The sequence below is a fragment of the Esox lucius genome, chromosome 22 (assembly GCF_011004845.1).
Source record: "Esox lucius isolate fEsoLuc1 chromosome 22, fEsoLuc1.pri, whole genome shotgun sequence".
NCBI lineage: Eukaryota > Metazoa > Chordata > Actinopteri > Esociformes > Esocidae > Esox > Esox lucius.
The window spans coordinates 2657012-2676122 of NC_047590.1; the positions used below are offsets into that span (position 1 = coordinate 2657012).

At 47.0% G+C, this 19111-nt stretch overlaps 2 protein-coding genes across 9 annotated transcripts; both read right to left on the reverse strand.

The window, feature by feature from the left end:
• Positions 1-16: 16 nt before the first annotated feature.
• Positions 17-8590, reverse strand: dis3 (DIS3 exosome endoribonuclease and 3'-5' exoribonuclease). 2 transcript variants are annotated; one of them, XM_010886709.3, is made up of 21 exons: positions 8266-8590; positions 7902-8059; positions 7510-7703; positions 7278-7351; positions 6780-6947; positions 6410-6574; positions 6178-6294; positions 5790-5927; positions 5289-5435; positions 4988-5104; positions 4499-4600; positions 3991-4055; positions 3791-3875; positions 3432-3559; positions 3116-3202; positions 2722-2878; positions 2168-2382; positions 1889-2057; positions 1202-1360; positions 992-1114; positions 17-578 (listed from the first exon to the last, which is right to left on the reverse strand). In XM_010886709.3, the coding sequence occupies exons 1-21, from the start codon at positions 8482-8484 to the stop codon at positions 507-509; spliced, it is 2859 nt and encodes a 952-aa protein (XP_010885011.1). In that variant the 5' UTR covers positions 8485-8590; the 3' UTR covers positions 17-506. The 2 variants fall into 2 exon arrangements, with proteins under 2 accessions (XP_010885011.1, XP_034145662.1); XM_034289771.1 differs by lacking the exons at positions 17-578; positions 992-1114; positions 1202-1360 and having other exon boundaries at positions 1950-2057; positions 2132-2382.
• Positions 8591-9508: 918 nt separating this feature from the next.
• tgfbrap1 (transforming growth factor, beta receptor associated protein 1) lies at positions 9509-18954 on the reverse strand. 7 transcript variants are annotated; one of them, XM_010886715.3, is made up of 12 exons: positions 18825-18954; positions 16257-16964; positions 15928-16122; positions 15556-15710; positions 15127-15365; positions 14744-14929; positions 14001-14058; positions 13724-13867; positions 13332-13490; positions 13015-13174; positions 12268-12725; positions 9509-12133 (listed from the first exon to the last, which is right to left on the reverse strand). In XM_010886715.3, exons 2-12 carry the CDS (start codon positions 16942-16944, stop codon positions 11942-11944), a joined length of 2634 nt encoding a protein of 877 aa, XP_010885017.1. In that variant the 5' UTR covers positions 16945-16964; positions 18825-18954; the 3' UTR covers positions 9509-11941. The 7 variants fall into 7 exon arrangements, with proteins under 7 accessions (XP_010885017.1, XP_010885014.1, XP_019898078.1 ...); XM_010886712.3 differs by having other exon boundaries at positions 16257-16967; XM_020042519.2 differs by having other exon boundaries at positions 18821-18954.
• Between the last annotated feature and the right edge of the window lie 157 nt (positions 18955-19111).

The following is a 19111-nucleotide window of genomic DNA, read 5'->3' on the forward strand; positions in this document are numbered from 1 at the left end:
GAAGGGGAGCATTTGGTTAAAAATCAAGATATGTTTATTTAGAGTTGTACAAAGGTTACAGACACTACAGAACAGAGGCTGCTGGTTTTCTATTCCAACAAATCAATTGCACCCACATGGTGTTCCAGGTCTAAATAAGTCCCAGAGGTTGATGGAAAAAACACTGGAACTAGCTTCGTGGTCCAGCTTTAATTACCACAGCTATTATATAAACCATAAGCCCTGTTAGCCAGGGACAGAAATAGCATAACGCCCTTGAACTGAACTCTGGACCTTGAGGTCAATTCCACTCAGTTTCTTCATTCCAACCACCTAATCAGACTGATTTAGGCATGGGACACCCGGAGAATGCAATTAATGATGAAGTGAATCAGCCGGCTGCAGACCTCAGAGTAAGAGTCCAATACCACTCGTAAATAATTTCCTGTCACAGCATCTTTGAATTTGACAACCCTGAATCAGAGGCTAAAAGGAAATCTTAATTTTGTTGAGGAAGATGGTTTTTGTCAGTGGTCCAGTTTAGCTTTCTTGGCTTCTGGTTCATTTGGTTCAGAAGGAGCAACACTCACTCCTGGGATCTAGAACAAAACAAACGTACATGTTACAGGTCCAACCAGCAGCTGAAACCAGTAATGGAAGAGCTCCTAGACCAGAGGTGTCAAACCGGTTCCACAGAGGGCCGAGTGTCTGCAGGTTTTTGCTCTCACCTTGTACGTGATTAATTGGATCAATAATGGTACGTTTCTACCCTCACCTGGTTGTTTTAGGTCTAAACTGGAAACCAATTTAAAGCAAAAACCTGCTGCCACTTGGCCCTCTATTATAGAGGATTGGACACATCAAAACCTGAACATAACCACATGGAAATTAGCGTTGCAATCTTGTAACATTGACCAAAAAATTTAATAATCAAAGCTGGAATAGATCAATGCTACCATACCCCAAGAGGATTTAAAGCCTAAATACGTAAATGTGAACATGTAAAACATACCACTGGTTCGACCAGAGACATCCTGATCTTCTGGTGTTGGATGTTGCTTGCATCCAGACTGATGGTGACTTTGACCTTGTCAAACATGTTGAAGGTGTGTCCTTCCACTGTCAGAGTAGTTGCCTGCACAAACACACAACTTAACACAAGTGCAAACGGAACAGTGTTTTCATCTTCTGTCAGACACACAAACACATTGAATGTAGCTACCTCATCGTTAAAGACGAGTTTGGGGCTGGGTTTGTTTTTGTTCTCGAAGAACACTGTTCCCTCCAGACCGAACTTAGGGATGAGGATGATGATGGCGTTCTTCCTCACGAACAGGATGAAGCCCTCCTCGTTCATTATGCCTCGGCTCTTGAAGAACAGCTAGGATAAAATATATACTGCTCATCAGACCTGCACAGGCTAGTCAAGGATCTGCAAGCTGGAGCCAAATTCTTACTCAGCAGGAACCAAACCAAAAAAAACAATGAGTGACTACACAGATATGTGCATGTCTTAATTTCTGTCACTTAGCAGTGCTACAGTGTCCACCAGGTATGAACCGGATCTGTTCCTGGTAAAAGAGATGTCACGGACATCATAGATGGACTTCCTGGTTGAAAAGTTACAAAACATCTGGCGAGCCGGGGCTTAGCGGTGACCCCTCCCTGGTTAAACAGACTGTTCCTCACCAGAGACCGCAGTCCACTGCCAGCGTCCCTGCCTAATGTTCTCCTGCCTCCCCCCATTTCAGAATGTGTAAATAAAATAATACCCCTCCTTTAAAAATACTATGTTCCCAGGAGGCCCAAGCCGGTGCCTGTGTGTGTGGACGGTGTGTGTGTGTGTGTGTGTGTGTGTGTGTGTGTGTGTGTGTGTGTGTGTGTGTGTGTGTGTGTGTGTGGACGGTACCTGTGTGTGGAAGGCCACAGAGGCCCTCTGAGCGTACTGGGCCATCTTGTGTCTGTAGTTGAGGTTGTTGCAGAGAGCGGACTGCTTGTGTTTGTCCATCAGGTCGGGGTAGGTGCTGTCTGCCCCTATGGCCACAGCCAACAGCCGATGGACAATGATGTCAGAGTATCTGCAGAAAAACAACACTGCGGTGTTATAAACCACGACCAAGAGGCCGGCGGAGGTGGGCAAGGGCGTCGTCACCTCCTGATGGGCGACGTGAAGTGTGTGCGCGGTCACCTCCTGATGGGCGATGTGAAGTGTGTGTAGATTGGCGAGGCCAGGCCATAGTGGTGGAAGTCGCTGTCCATTCCCGAGCAGAAGTACACTGCTTGCATCATGCACCGCGTTGCCAGGATACGCAGCAGCGTGTTGAAGTAGGGGAAGTTGTCTACCCGGGCTGCATCCAGAGAGTCTGCCAGGGCTTTGGCCGAGTCGGTGTGGATCACCAGGTTCTGAAGGGACGAGGGAGGGAAAGAATGACCCCAGGGTTACTTAACCCACCCCCCCATGATTACCTTACCCCCCCCTCCCCGTGGTTACCCCTTGGAGCTACTGGGCACGACTTTCAGTGTCACACTATTACTCCAGAAGGACACTCGCTGGATAATAAGTACAGTACATTATTGGTGATGAACCCTTGGGAAGGCTGCACACAGAATGGCCTTCAAGCTGTTGTTATTTTCATGTTGGTTTTACTCAACCAGGCAATTGAGAAAACCCTTAAAAATATCACTCGTCAGGATCCAACACTTTTTTTGTCATGGTCTGTAAGTTTGGCGTGTGTGAAACACCTTGGACTTGGCAGCCTTGTTGAGGATGTCGTAGTTGGACGGTGGCGGAGCCGGGTGCTTCCTGAGCAGGGCACACTCTGAGAACTCCTCGTAGATCTTCTGAGCCACGGAGATGTTGGCCAGCAACATGAACTCCTCCACCATGGAGTTGGTGTCCCTGTGGAACAATGATGTTAGTTACATTTTAGCAAACCAAACGCTGAAAGTGAAGCTGGAGGTCTTTGAAACGAGAGAACTGAAAAGATGATGAACAAATTCTGAATGCTTTTCTCCACAACACTACAGAAGTGGTAAAGAACGCGTAGACGCACTCGGATGACAGGACACCGCTACAAACATCTTAAACTGACATTCTGAGGACCTCCTGCACATTTTAAAAGTTCCAACAGCTTACTTGAGCTCCTTGGTCTGTAGGTCAATGGGATCGTGAGTCTCACTATCAATGTGGAAACGAACCTCGGGGGAGGAAAGGGTTAATGCGCTGAAACACAGAACAAAACAAAGGTTACATTTTATATGATCTACAAAGACGCCTGTATTTACTGATTCCATAACAGTAGAAAATATACATTGGTAAAGTGGATCAATATAATCTCATTTAAATCTCTTGATATCAATATGCCACAGTTCCAGTGATCCAAAACCTTTTACTTATCCAGTGATAAAATGTTTTTAACCACAGGAATGCCACTCATCACACAGGCACACACCCTTTCTCTATCCTCTGCCTCTTCAGGATCTTGGCTAGCCGGTTCAGGCCCCGTAAGCTCTTGGTGATGTCATCGTTCATGCTGGTGTCGTCAATCCTCATCTGAGCCTCGGCGTATGTGAGAGAGGCCTGGAACGATCAGATATTATAAATAAGTGGAGGCACAGATGTGAAGGCTGGAGATGGGATTTGAACCCTGGTTCCAGCTGGGAGCCATATATATGTGCACAGTTCACAACAGATCCTCACAGAATCAGAAAATTCTTTCAATTAAATCTACTTTGTTAATACCCTGAAAGAATATTGACGTCTCAATCGCAAGAACGTGTGATACACCGTTAAATTAGTCAGTTCACTTGCCTTAGAGTTGATGACACTTTTAGCGAATCGGGTCTTGATTATCTCAGCCTTTTCATTGATTTCCCAAATACAAGAGAAGGCCAACCTACAGAGAAGAGACCGGTCATGTTCAAGTTTTGGAAATACAATTTAAAAAAGAATGAAAAACAACTTTGATATGAAATGTCTCACGGAGGTTTAACACACTGTGGTTAACTTACCTCTCCACATTACAACGGAGAGAACACAGATTGGAACTCAGGAGCTCAGGGACCATGTCGATTCTCTGTGGAAGACAATCAGCATGTCAGCAAGGAGAACATCAGTCTGAAATGGCATTTCCAAAAAAGAAACTGACCGTAACCCGGAAAGGTTATAAGAAGATGAACTTGGCACTGTTCTTCAGAAAGCTTATTGCAAAACCGCCAACTTAAAAATGCATCCTGTGTGATTCCACACATACTCAGATATTCCACAACATCCCTGTGATCAGAGGACGGATTACCTCAAAGCAGGCGAGACAGCGAGGCTAGGTAAAATATCAAAATAGAACTGGATTAAGCCAGATCAATATTCTAGTTGCTGAACGTAGCTATGGCCACCAGTTGTGCGTCAATAGTGATCACTCAGGCTTTCCCACTTTTGCGTCAGAGGCGCCCCAATGTCACTCAGATGCGACACGTGCTTCTAAATTAGGACGAGTGTGTGACGTCACCGCCATCATCCTACCCGTCCAGTCAGGTAGACGGTCGTTCCGCGGCTGGCTGCCTCCTGGTCCAGGGCATTGCCAGGACGGATGAAGTGACTCACATCTGCTATGTGAACACCAACCTACAGTCGAAAGATGACACAGACCACCGAGACTTCAATTTCAGTTAGGTTTCATTCAATCATCCATCAAAATGAAAAGCCAATAAATATCACATGTGCTGTCCTAAGTGACTTACAGACAACACTAACTCTGTCAGTCCATCAGTATCCTACCTCTTGGTATACCATCAGTATCCTACCTCTTGGTATACCATCAGTATCCTACCTCTTGGTATACCATCAGTATCCTACCTCTTGGTATACCATCAGTATCCTACCTCTTGGTATACCATCAGTATCCTACCTCTTGGTATACCATCAGTATCCTACCTCTTGGTATACCATCAGTATCCTACCTCTTGGTATACCATCAGTATCCTACCTCTTGGTATACCATCAGTATCCTACCTCTTGGTTTCCATTGGGCAGGTCTCTACAGTGCAGGGCATCGTCAATGTCTGTACAACCAGGGGGATCCACACTGCAGACAGTTAGATGCCTCAGGTCCTCTCTCACCGCCATGTCCTGGAGGGATGGGAGTCAGTAATGCGTAATGAGCCTTTATAACATCTTGTGAACACATCCTAACGCGGTGGACTGAAGAGGTGACAGATATACATCTACAACAGTGTAGTCAACAGCTGTAGACTAGTGAATAGACCGGACACAAAATGGCTGCCTCAACAGGACCCAGCTGTTATGCAGTTACCTCCTCTGTGATGCTCCAGGGCATCTTGGGGAGGAAACTAAGGACGGCCTGTGAGAAGTCCTGGTGGGGAACGTCGTGCTCCAGCAGCAGCACCTCCGTCTCCGTTTCCTTGTCGCCAGCACAGCCCAGGCTCCGCACGAAATGACCCTGACAGAAGGAGACATGGGGTAAACAGAGAGAGATGGAAGAGAGGGGGGGGGGGGGGGGTGGTGGGTGAGGAGAGAATAGTGTTTAGTCTCTGCTAGTCTTTTAATACCAGTTATAGGAGAGACAAGCGTTTGACTGAGGTGTTACATCATGTGAACTACATCCCCCACCATGAGCTTGACGACCAGTCGACCAGTTCCGTCACACGCACTAGCCCTGCAATGGCCGAATACACAGAGAGGCATCAGGAACTCAAGGAGGGGCTTGACAACCGCTGTAGGAACTCACTCCCGATTTTCAGTGTCGAACACATTTAAACACGGACAGTGCCTCCATAGTGACAGCAACACTAACATTGGGGTATCTGGAGTGTTTGGGCCAGCCGTCGATAGCCACCATGATCCTCTGCCCCGCCAGCGTGGACGCCTGGCGCGTCTCGATACGGATTCTGGGGATACGACGGTCAGCCGGGGTAAAGAGGTGCCGGGTCGCCTGGAAAGGGAGGACAAGGGAAGGATGTCAAATAATGGGATTTTTTCATTTTGCTGTTTAAAATATTTTCTAGCAAATCAGTCCCAAGCAACCTACGGGCTCCCATTTACGACTTACGACTGTGTGAATGTTCATAGAAAATGCTGACCAAAGACAGAAGCGAGTGTTCTCTGCTAGCTCAAAAACACGCATGATGACGACAGAGCCGAAATCGGAACGTGGAGTCCATGTTGACAGACCGACAGGTTACCTCTTTGATCTGGGACAGGAACAGCATGCCACAGAACGGCCTCCAGTTCCTCTTAATGATCCCCACCACTCGGGCGGTGGGCTTCCTGGGCCCTGCCCCCACCACGGCACCCTTCAGCTGTACAGAAAAGCAGCATCAGCAACCAAAGCAGGTTTTGTTTCCCCTAACTGGAGCACTTCGTTAAGCCCCGCCCACAGAGGGGGCACTGCCGCTATACAGAACCCCGCCTCACCGCTTTCTCTTCCTCGTCATCTCCTGTGACATCGTCATCCTTGGGCCCCTCGTCCTGCAGGACCACAGAGGACGGACCCACCCACTGGTTCTGGGGCAGCATCTCCACGGCAACCAGATCCTGATGCACAGCCCTGTTCAGGTTCTGTAGACCCTGGATCAGAACCTGAGGGGCAGGAAGGCAGAAAGTGGTAGCCACCGTAACGCACGCTGGTTTGTTTACATCCCCGTCGCCCCCTTGTCATTCAAACTGGAACTACTGAAAACCTTCTGCAACGTCTGGATGACAACAAGGGATGACTTAAAAGAATGCCTCACCGTTCCCGCGGCAGGGCAGCAAAAGATGAACCAAATTCATTGAGAGCACCAACCTCTGTGCTCTCGTCTCCTTCGCCGTGGACAAACACAGTAGCCTCCAGGTAGTTGTCCCTGCTGGCCCGGAACGTTCCCTGCAGGAAGGTTCCACTCTTAATCCCTGACTGAATCCTGGACAGGGGGAGGTGTTCTGGGAACAGCACCTTACTGCTGGTGATGTCATTCTGAGAGTGGGGAGAGACATTAAGCACAAATGTCCCACAGATCACAATGACTCACAAACAACTTCAAAACAAATAACACCCATTTCTCTGTTAGGTGATAAAATGCAATGTGCAATCAGGGCAGTAAGTTGGCATTAGAAAAGGACAACAAGTGGAGCAAGCAACATTATACACATAACCAATATAATATTTATTTGTATGCAAGCAGTCATTTTCCGCCAAAGTGACCTATAAGAGAGAATAATTAATCTTGAAAATGCAGAGCCTCAACTAACTTTCTGCAAAGAAAGAGATGAGATGTTATACTCAAAGAAGTGCAATACTGATTACCTTGTCGTCGTTGGTCAAAGCCAGACGATCCACAAGCTCAGGGTTGGCAATCAGACTCTTGATGTATTCCTCACCTGTGCGAAGAATAGCGCAAATATAAAATACATTTACAGAAACAAGTTGAGTACTGAAAACATCTGACCTTGCTATAATACAGGTTGCAATCTTCAATGACGTTCTCATTGCAGGGTCCCTTGTCCAAAGTGTTTTTAAGGTGAAAATGTTTTCTTACATCTGTAGGTGAGCAGGCCCGCCTCCTCGGATTTGTCCTTGTTCTCCCTATCGTTGGTCAGGAGAACGATCCGTAGTCCCTCTTCTGTCCGGGCATTTTTCAGATGATCACTGTACCATTTGGTAGACACGCGGATGGCTCTGTCGTTACGATCATTAGCACTTTCCCCTGGCTCTCGTTCTATGTAGGTTTCCCTGTAAAACAGAAAAGGCGTGTAAGTGACGGACGTGAATCCTGTAACTGCCAGTCAAGCCCTACCGGCAAAATCGGTGTCAGGGATGCGATAAACACCGCCGCGATTACTCTTGTCCGGTAACCCCGATTTCGACAGCACCACATAACTTAAATCACTGTTAAAGGTATGGAAGGCAAACTCGTGTTTATGTTTCCACCTGTGGTGTTCGTTAGTGAAGGTGTAAAAGTGTTTCTCTTTGTCGTGAAGGATGTCTTTCAACCGCTTGTATATTGGAGCACTTCTGTGGCGGACTTCTTGAAGGACAGTCTGAAGAATGATCACGTTCTTGATCAAGGGATCCTCCAATATATCGATCTACAGACATTGTGGGGAAGAGACACTGACATTAATTAATGCATACTAAAATCGGACACCCTTTAAAGTAACTCGATTTGTGTTAGCGAGCCAGGCAGAATAAGTTGTTTTCTTTCTACAACGCGTCCGACATCGATTCCAAATGTTTTGTTCGGGATTAGCAAAACTAGGCTAGCAAACTAAGAAATTATTGCATAGTAACTTACCTGGCTTAAGACCACATTTGTATCTGGTAGCAAATAATGTGGGAATACACACAAGTTGCTTTCAATGCAAGCATCTTTCTGCAAAACAGACTCATCTTGCTTGCATTCAGTACAAAATTCACTTCCGCACCATATATCGTCTCTGAGGTAGTGCTCACGCACTATTTTCATGATCCCACCCGATCGGGTCTTCTTAACGAACGTTTTTGACTTCAACATGATTCCGGTAACTATATTTCAGAATGGAAATTGTATGTCTGTACTCACAGACGAACATCAACAAACACAAACCAAACTCGTTGTACACACGTGGGGAACGGGACGATTCAATCTTTCCCGGGGATTCTAGTATTTAATAATTCCCCAGTAAGTCATTTTATGAATAACTAGGAACATTTTTGCACTTTTTATTAATTCATCAATTCGTTATAAGTTCTGCCGTAACCCCTGTGAAAGGTTTTGATATATATATATTTGTATTAATACAAGCCACAATATAATATTAACTCTGTAGATCTATATACGGCCATCTCTTTACTTCTTGTTCATCTGTTTTTGTGACGGTGTCAGAATAAACAACACCACCACCTTTCGGAGTGGAGTGTGAAAGTACAATTTCGGCGCAAGCTCTAATACCGGTATGTGAAATCTGGGTGAATTAAATACCTCCTGTTATTGTTCCCTGGAAAAAATATGAAGTCTAAAATTCTTGTATTTTCTGCTTGCATAATTGTTCAAATTCTGTGTATATGAAATGGTCTCCATGTTCGTGAGTCTAGTGTTTGACATGTGACAATCATTAGACATTATCTGCATCGAGGTCAAGACGGCTGGGTAGATTTCTGGATGCGCCTGTCTGTCAACTGTCTCCATATGACATCATGACTGTAAGAATGTACCTCCCCCCCCCTCCCCCCCACCAGTGTGATGTGCACCCCTGTCCTCTTCGGGACCTCCCTGAAGGAAACTGCACGGGGACAGCCGATTCATCATGACAATGGGTGTGTTCATAACTAATCCCAACGGAGCCTGCTGGGGATTCACCCTGTCCTGTCTTGCAGAGAAGTTGCTGCTCTAAGAAAAAGACCATCACCGAGATGGAACACAGACAAAAAGGTGCTACATTGAAAAGTAGACATTGCTATCTAAAATGTACAAACAATGGACCTTGCTTCCATTCTTATTGTCACAGAGAATTAGTTACTTTGGTGTGTAAAAGTTATTAAATCACATACGCTGCTGATGTAAGCATGAAATCATGTTTATTAAAATGGACGTCTTTACATTTTGTACATTCCACCTACACTGGCATTGACTTCCAAAGCAACAATGATAAATACAGTATATACATACCAGTATCTATACATTTATAAAATACAACAGCACAGTAAGGAACACAGAGAGACACAGGCGATGACAACTCAGAGAGAAGTGTTGGTTTACAGTAATCTTAGTTACACACACGATGTGTCATTGACCTCACAGGAAGTAGAGGAGACCGAAGCTGCTTCTTTGTGCAGAGTGAAAATCTACATCCTAGAAGTACTGCACAAACTAGGAAAGGAGCCCCGTAGGGACGGCCACCAAGAACCTGGTTGAAGCTATATAACAGTTCTGGAGACTCAACCACAGGCACTAAAGCCAAGTGATGACTCGCCCCTCACCCAAAAACGACCTCCTCCAATTGGTTTTGGGTGGAGAGGACAGGAGGAATAAGACATTTTTAATGCGTTTGTGTGTCAATGGTTTTGGCGTGTCCTATGATTTGCCTGTGTCCCAAACTCAATTCACCTCCCATCCTGTAGGGCTGAAACTCCTGGTTAACTGCTCTCACCTGGTATCCAACATCTGACTCAGTCCCTTCTTAGGAGAATTAAATACCAGAAGTGTTTGCATCCACCAGGACTGGAGCTGAATATCCTTGTATGTGTTGTACAAGAAGAGAGACAGGTTGGGGTATCAAATGCTATGCCCTCCTCCATGGCATCTCCTTGTGTGGGGGTGGAGTTACTGTGTTTAATATGCCCAATCAGTGTACCTGACTTGCTTTCCTGGCCAATCACATTACATGGAGTCAGTCACTAGAGTGGTCAGCAACAGCCACAAACATACCCCTGGGAAATGCCTTTAAACGTTAAAGGAAAAACAGTATGGTGGACTGGGAATAATTTCTTTTAAGGCAAAACATTCAGCAGTGTTGCAGCTCTACTCCAGTCGTATGACTCGCATCACTAAAAAATAAGCCCTGTTTATATGTTCAATCATGGAAACCACAGAAAAATAAGTTCATGATCAGCGGACAAGCAAATGTAGAATCAAATGGGTCAGTTGTTAAATGCATCAGAAGTCTGACATTTCACACTTCTTTAAAAGTCAGAATGTATTTTGTCTGAAAAGTCCACGGTTTCTGAAGTTCGCTATAAACCCCACAAGGAGCGTGAGGACAAAACGACACCAGTGTTTAAAGGAACAAGACTGCGTTGTTAACATCTGTTTTCCCTTTTACTGTTCACAAAGTAGGTCAGAAGATTTTAACACCACATAAAAAAAAACATTTTGATATTAACATTGATGTTTGCATATTTGAACACTTCCCTGTAAATCAATTAGTTATTAGAGACTGATTTATTGTAACTATACTGTAATGTTCACTGATCTATATAAACTGGGACAGGAAAAAGCTAAGCCTGAGTACCTGTCTGTTTGTACTACCAGGCCAACTCCTTGTTACTCAAAATCATGCCAAAAACAACTGGTTTAACAATGAACAGAGATGGCAAGAGCACAAACTCATCTGGTACTAGGCTCGACATAGCTTTGGTTAGCCAAGTCCTCCATTTTAGCTATTAGCATTTAACATCCCCATGAGCTGTTCTGCAGCTGAAAATAACTAGCATCCAGGCTAGCACAACACCAAAAAAGTCCCTCAGTTAGCATTACATTTGGTAACTGATTACACCTGGAATCAAAGTGAAAACCATTGTTTTTGCTTGAAGACAGACCTTTCTTGAGTAGTGTGGAAACGTTTCATAAGGTTTGGTAGAGGAGAAACATGGAGGGACAAGACTGTGTCCCGGAACATTTAGTAACGCTTTCAGGGAACATTGCTTTCTGTGACCGCAACCTCACGGATATGTCAAGGCTTCAGGTGATCCCTCAGATACCCAAATCAAACAGGTGGTGCCAGTGCGGCGAGGGAGACACCTTCGAATGGTCTACCGTTCTCTGCTTTAGGACAAACCCACCTCAGGTTTGGACCAGGGACGGGACAGATATAACAGGGGTCCAACACAACATTGGACAAGTACAGATCCCAGAGTCTCACTTTGACATTTAGTGGACCTGAATGTCAGCGTCGGGTAACATCACGGTTTTTGAACTTCATTCGCGGTCTGTAAGTGTCCGTGCTGTGCACGGACAGCAGCTGAACTGGAATAAATAGCTTCCTTCAGGTGCGCGCACACGCAGTAGTTAAGTGCATCCAGTCGTGTCTTAGAGTGGACTCAGGGGCTTGTCACGATCCATTGGATCACAGTCTCCTCTGTGCTTCACGTTGCCCCCGTAACCCTTCTCCACTCCCACCCCCCCGTACGCAACCAATCAGGGCCCGGGGGGCGTGCCTCCCCACCATCACACCGGCCTCCGGGCGGGGCTTAGGCAGATGGTGGGCGGGGCCTCATGTGTGGTTGCTGGCATTGGCTAGTCGTCTCTTGGCAGGAGAGTCTCGCACTACCCTTTCGGCGGCGCAGTGCGTGTGTACGGGCCTCCCGCCGGGCAGACACACGCAGTCCGGTCCGGTGAAGGTGTTGTGGCACAGGTGGCAGCCCTTCTTGTCCGACAGGAGCACAGGACCACCGCGCTGCTTCAGCTGGCAACACGACAAAACGGATTAGAATTACATCTACCCAGATGTGGCTTATATTTTTTTTAAAGTTAGAGCAATCAAAATCAACAAAGCCCAAATTGTCCCATCCCGCGGGTGTCTCGTGGTGCCCATCTCACCCGGTCGTGCTGCAGCTGTAGATTCTCGGACCGGGCCAGTCCCAGCGAGACCTGGGAGGTTCGGCGGGCGTGCATGGTGCCCCGCAGGGCGCGTACGAGGAACGGTCGGAGCAGCTCCAGCGACCACCCCTCCGGGATCAGGTCCAGTACCCTCACCGCGTCGAACAACTCGCCGTGTCGATTCAGCAGATCCACCGCTGCCACCTCAAGCTCCCCGCCACCGGCGCCGGCGCCTCTGCCGGGAGCGTCCAGGTCCAGGTAGACCCCGAGGAGGAGGTGGTAGAGGTGTTGCCGGTAGGCCGGGCCCTGCGAGGCGGAACCCCAGACGCAGTAGTCCTCGGCAGCTGGGAAGTTTTTGAGCTGGTACACCAGGATGTGTAACGCCTTGTCGTGCTCCTCCAGCTTCCCGTGGAGCGTGGCTTGCTCCAGCAACAGCTGATCACAGGGCTGGATCTTACCTGAGGGGGAAGACGGGGTGATGCGCCACGCGGGGTTAAAGCCGCGGTACAAATGACAAACCACGTGGCCTCAAGGCTGAGCAGCAACCACAACTCCACCAAACAGAGTAGCAGCACAGAAATATTTTTACACGGAAATCAAAAACATCCATGTCCTACATGGCACAGACCTTTGTCCCAAAACGACTTTGGTGTTAAATGTTCCGTGGGTCTTTATTTTTTTTTTTACCAGAGCCCTACGGTTTAGGGGTACTCAATAAGGGAATAAGGGAGCCATTTGGCAGCTCACCCAGGAGTAGGTGGACTCGGTAAAGGCTGGACTCTCTCAGCAGGAACTGCAGCTTGTCCCGTGCCACAACCAGCTGTGCCTCCAGTCCAGGGGACTGATTCAGGGCGGACAGGACTCTGTCGGTGTACAACAGTGCCAGTTGGGTGTGGAACTGCTCTCTCTGTTCGGGGGATACGAGAGGGGGGGGGGGGGGGGGGGGGGGGGGTTGTGGTGATGGGAGGAGAGAGCGCTATAAACACACGTATCATGGACAGCTGAACGACACAAAAAGGACATATAGGAGAGTCAGGAAAGTCTTCTGAACTGGAAGTCCTGACCTGTATCTGCTTCTCCAGCACCAGGTGTTCCAGGTAAAGCAGCAGGGCCTGGCTGTGTTTCCCCAGGTAGGTGACAACATCGTCAGGGTTCACCTGGCAAGGCTGGTCCTTACTTTGGTTCTTTCCCACTGGCCGCTTCGTAAAGATCTGCACCCCTATCTGGAGAGACCAGTAACACTTTGTGTTACATGGAATCACAACCAGGCTGGGTTCCATGTAACACAAAGCTTCTACTAAAATCAACACAGAAAACCTAGTCCTAGGTAGGTCCAGAGGTCAATTGCATGCATGCATGCATGCATGCATGTCAAAATGCCTAAAAATAAAGAGTATCGTCTTTCATCTATTTAATTGTTCCTCAGACACATTTACTATTTGCTTTAAAGACATACCGTTTGATCTCTCTGCAAGGCCCAATCTGCATATTTCCAGACCAGGTCCAGGTTGGAGCAGAAACTCAGGAAGTCCACAATGTACTCATACAGGTCAGTTCTGGTAGAGTCCTGAAGTTCCCCATTCACCACCCGCACCCATAACTCCAGGACAGGACAAATCAAGAGGTTTTAATAGTACAAAATCAAGATAATGGACTGGATCCTGCCTACTGCAGGCACTGACAGTGTTGTGACTGTATGACATGGTGGCACAAGCTCAGCGAAGCACATTTACCTGTACAGCTGCAGCATCCTGGCCATTATAGTGGTAGAGGAGGCCCAGTGCGAAATACCTGAAATCAACAAAGATAAAAACATACCAGTAAGCAGCCTGAGCAGCAAGGCTAGCTGCAAGAATATACTGGGCTAGGCTAGATGCGATACATGCTAAGCTAGCTGAAGACTAGGCTAGTTGAAGACTAGGCTAGTTGAAGACTAGGCACCCATACTAGGGTCATTAAAGACCATGGGCCAGTTTTGTGGATACAGATTAAGCCTAATCCAGGACAGAAAAAAATTCCAGCTCAAGACACTATTTTTTGGTCCAGGACTGGGCTTAATCTGGGTCAGTAAAACCAGCCTCAGGTGTGCGCTAGGCTTGTTAAAGACAAGTTAACCGCTATGCTAGTTGAAGACTATCTACCCACTAATCCAATTGAAGACTAGCTACTCACTGGGGCAAGTTGAAGACTAGCTACTGACTAGGGTAGTTGCAGGACCCACTAAGCATGCTGCATTTATAGGCTATTTGCTGACTCCGTACCCACTAGGATTCACCGCCCAAGTAAATTTTGTTTGCTGGGAGCTAGGAATTAGCTTTGCGGGGAAGACAAGAATAAGTGACACTGTATTAAGCCAAGGGGTTCTATAAGCACTGGGATTTGCATTTGTTTTCTACTGCAGAAATATTAATTTGCTGCGGTTCGGTGTAAAAAACATACTAGTTACAACACCCAAAGTTCTAGCTGCAGTACCCACTTGTGGTGTTTCTCGAGCCAGGGGGCGCTGTCGGCCAGTAGACAGGCATTGGGGGAAGCCAGCAAGTCCAGCAGACTTTCATGATCCTGCTCCGCATAGAGCTTCAACAGAGCCGTGTCCACGTCTTCCCGGCAGCCGTTAGCCCCCTCTGTGCTCCGTACCTCGCCCAGGTACGAAATAAGGAACCTGTGATCAGAATACAAATAATAACATAGTATATACCGCATGCAGGGTTGTGTGTGAGAGAGTGAGAGAGAGATCACACACCAAAGTTGGCTAACTGACATGCATGCATCCATCTTGCATAACGGTGGTCCCAGGAATCTATAGCCAGTGTGAGAATGGACTGGATCAATCTCCGTAAATATGAACACATTTCTCACCTCTTGCACCGCTGAACTTTCTCCTGGTCCCCCTGCGCCAGGTGGTTGAGGTCGGCAAACTGGTGGAGCGGCGGGTGGCAGCGGGTGAAGGAGGATGAGGAGGGGAGGAGCAGGGGGTAGAGGGAGATCAGCTCCCGGACGTCCAGCTGACCCTTCCTGAAGTGTTCCTCTGCTTCTAAAAACTGAAGCTGTCCGAACTGTATGAACCCAGCTTGCTGGAGGATCCTTTTGTACAAAACCTGCAGGGGCGGGTAGAAGAATGCAAGCATTCTAAAGCACTAAATGGGATCCCATCATGGTCAGCAGCTGTAGTCTATAAAAAATAACAACATTTAAATAAACAGTAGAAATAATAATACTTAGTGTCTGATTTCGCAGCGAGCGCGTGCAAAAGAAAAATGCCCTAGCAGAGCTGCTACACGTCCATACCTGGAATCGGTCTTTGGGGATATTTCTCCTAGCTCCCTCTGTGAGGGTTAGGGCCTCCTCCACTCTGTGTCCGGCAAGCAGATCCTGGACCTGTCTCTCTAGTGGGAGGGGCACCAGCACGTACACAGCCTTAGTGGAGGCCAGTACCACCTTACCTAAGACGCGGGGAGGGGGGGTTGTCAACAAGGTTACGACCAGGGACACACTCAGAGTTGATAGTTTACCCAACTCTATTGTTTAGTCTTTTCTTGTTTTGAAACAGATTCTGTTAAACATAAGCCATAGAAATGGATAGAGAAGAACAGGGAGACGGTTGGGGGAGAGAGAGAGAAGTATATGGGTAAATACATAGTAGTACTCTCTAGCTGATACCTTCAAAGTCCTGTAGAATGTGTCCATCTCTGAAGGACAGGGTCTGTTTGAGTTGCTGGTCCAGCATGCTGTGGATGGTGATGAAGCCCTCATCTAACGCCACCACATAGGGAAAACACACAGCCGCTCCTATCACACTCTCCGACCAGTTCACTGGTGCCCGCTGGGACATGCCTTCCGCGTTGGCAAACATCCCTGGGGGCATGGTGAGACGAAGAAAGAGGGGGACAGGTGGAGAAAGGGGGAGATTGAGGGAGGGAACGAGTCAGGCGTTCCTTCACAAAACTTCTCCACAAACAGTTGTTATTGTTGTGGTGGTAATGACTCACCCAGGCCACCGGGGGCAGCCAAGAGGAACTCCTCTCTGCCTATCCTCTTGACGATGGGCTTCCTTTCCTCGCTGTCGTAAGGGAAAAGGTCCTGGGCGGCTCCTGTGCTGTAGTTGAGGATCATGTACTGCGAAGAGAGCGCCAGGCACAGGAAGTAGCCGTCCAGGCTGACGGCACATGGCTGCTGTGGCGTGTTGACCTCCTTGACCAACTGCACACGGTCCTCGTACACCATGTACACCTGGACGGCTCTCTTCCGGGCCGAGATCACCCCGATCTCCACGCAGAACGGGTCCCCGATCACCGGGTTCTCGTTGACGCAGAACGCGGCCACTCCCTTGACTTTGGCCCCGCCTGAGGGCACAGCTTCCAGGGTTACCATGTCGACCATGCTGAGCGTGGCGTCGCAGAGCACGATGAGGCGTTCCAGTGCCGACGCGGCCTTCAGCGCCTCGACGGGCTTCTTCTGGCCCAGGTACATGACCAGCAGCTTCTGGACGGAGTAGGACAGCGTCCCCTTGGTCGTGGTGTGCTCCTCCAACAGGAAGTGGTGTATGAAACAATCGTTGGTGCCTACGTAGAGGTGTTTGCCACAGCACTCGATGCACTCGATGCTGATGCGGGCCTTGTCCCCCATCAGCTGCTCCCGGTCCACGGCGGGGACCAGCTCAAAAGCCTTCACACTCATCTCAGCGGCACAGCAGGCATCTACTGCAAGAGAAGGAGGAAGTAATTATCACAGTAGACGTATACTGACTGAGGAACATTTGATAAATGTGTCCTTACCCCCCAAAAAAATAAAACATTTGTAGGACTCCCAAAACCCAGAGAGAATAAGCGGAAAATCCAGAATCGTGTAACCAACATTATAGAAAAAACATGTATTTAGCAATTCTGTTGCAGAAACCTTTTTCAGAAAATGATAACAGTGTTAGACTGAGGCACACAGCAACACTCTGTCCAAAGTAACCGCATCTTTAAATGGGCCCCTTGACAACACACAGTCCAAACCAACTTTCAATTTACAGTAGTTAGTTAACATAAAGTAGGTGGATACAGAAACTAACATGGCGACCTCACGTGGCAGGTAAGGTGAACTGAGATTTAAAAAAGGTTAGTGATAGGCTTAACTGAAAAGCTATCGTTTCCAGATGCAACTACTAAAACAAAATAAATGCCAAGTCATGGACCCAGACAGACCCAACTCTGTATTCATTGTTAAGGCATCAATGCAATATTTGTACATTTCTGCATACTTTGCAAGAGTGAAAAACCACAGCCCTTTAATTGCTCCTTTGCAGGCTCTTAAAGCAAAAAGCTAGTGTGTTGGCAATCGGTCCAGGTGGTTTTCCTGGTCAGGTGACCAGACCAAGGAAACTAATGCCTTGTTAACTACGGTAGTTAGATGTTGAAATTTACTATAGGAAATATGCCACAGTAACGTTAATAGCAATGTAAGAGTAGCCTTCTCATTTTAAATTTCGCCTAGTTAGCAACTATAGCTGGGAACAAATCATCTATACACGACTGTAGATTAAATATGGGACACGTCTGCTCTGCAAAATCCAAACCAAATCTAGTACTGAAGCCAACGCGTTCACGTTAAATCACTGTCAATTGTGAAAGTCAACTATAACATTTAAAGTTATGTTAGCATGCTTTGTCTGGTAGTGAGCTAGCTGACTGGTTGTATGTAGCAAGCTAAATAACGTTAGCTTTATAGCAATGACTCAGACTGTCACATAAGAAAATCCGCGCAGTGCTTGACAACAACGCAAACCCATTGATTTTACATATCGCCAGAATGGGAGCAAGCAGGACCTATGTCATACCCCAGCCGTAAAAACTGCAGATCTGGTAGAACAAACGCCGATGTATCACGGCCTCCCTGCCTTTTCTCTCACCTCCCCACTCCTTTCGCTAGCTGTGGCTAACTAGCAGCTAGTGAGAGAATAAGACCTACGTCTTGTGAGCATTGTCAAAAAAGCATTTCCAGGTCACAGAATTTTGTAATATTTCAAAATAAGTGTCGATTTAAGTGTTATATTAGAAAAGATACACAAAAATCACCATATATTACATCCACATTGCCTCTTAGCGAAAAGAAAAATACTCTAAACGGTGCAGTGAATGTATTTTAGAAAACATGCTGTTCAATCAAGTGTCACTGTATGTGTTGCTGGATTTTTTACTCTGCCCACGTCATTGGCCATAATGCAAATCATTACATATAAATGACAAATCATCTTACAGGGCTCGACAATAACGATGGCCCTGGGCCAGTAAAGTCAAATCGGGACTAATAAACTAGCAAGTCACTGTCCTAATCGGTACAAACTTGACTTCCTCCAGTTGTTTTAAAATCTGGCACACGCACAAATAAGCTCGTTGCGCGCGCTAGTTGGCCAGTCGAAGTTGAGCAGAGGCGTGACTGTCTGGTATATTGTTTTTCGATAAAACATTTAAAAATGTGTGCGAGTCACTCAAGTGAAGCAGGTAGCGAAGGATAACTGCGAGCTCAAACGAAACCAAACATTTTTACCTCAGTGCAAAAAATTATTTACCTACTTCGACGGAACTAGTCTGTTCCCAGCTAGAGTGGACAAATGTGGGTCTTTTTACAAAGGCAGTGACAACTTTTGCAAACAGTCCCTGGTCTGCATGACAGCCAAACAGGTGGCTGACAACCCATCATCAGGGCCCCTTGAGCATACCGGCCAGGAATTTAAATGCAGATGCCCATGGGGTGATTGCATGACTTAAAACAACTAAGATGGTTCCTCCGGGGATGAATGAGTTAGTGTTTTGTTTAAAAGCCAAACATTTCGTTGACTGTTATCTTTTAATTATTTTTC

What these genes read in the sequence shown, in the direction of transcription:
- tgfbrap1 (XM_010886715.3), bottom strand. Translation starts at nt 16,944, where the DNA reads ATGAGTGTGAAGGCTTTTGAGCTGGTCCCCGCCGTGGACCGGGAGCAG. An exon ending in GGCTGCCCCCGGTGGCCTGG is followed by an intron (nt 16,123 to 16,256) that starts GTGAGTCATTAC and finishes CCATGCCCCCAG; the next exon opens with GGATGTTTGCCAACGCGGAA. An exon ending in AAAGTTCAGCGGTGCAAGAG is followed by an intron (nt 14,930 to 15,126) that starts GTGAGAAATGTG and finishes TTCTGATCACAG; the next exon opens with GTTCCTTATTTCGTACCTGG.
- dis3 (XM_010886709.3), bottom strand. Translation starts at nt 8,484, where the DNA reads ATGTTGAAGTCAAAAACGTTCGTTAAGAAGACCCGATCGGGTGGGATC. An exon ending in AAGGAGACGAGAGCACAGAG is followed by an intron (nt 6,575 to 6,779) that starts GTTGGTGCTCTC and finishes CCTGCCCCTCAG; the next exon opens with GTTCTGATCCAGGGTCTACA. An exon ending in CTACAGACCAAGGAGCTCAA is followed by an intron (nt 2,879 to 3,115) that starts GTAAGCTGTTGG and finishes ATTGTTCCACAG; the next exon opens with GGACACCAACTCCATGGTGG.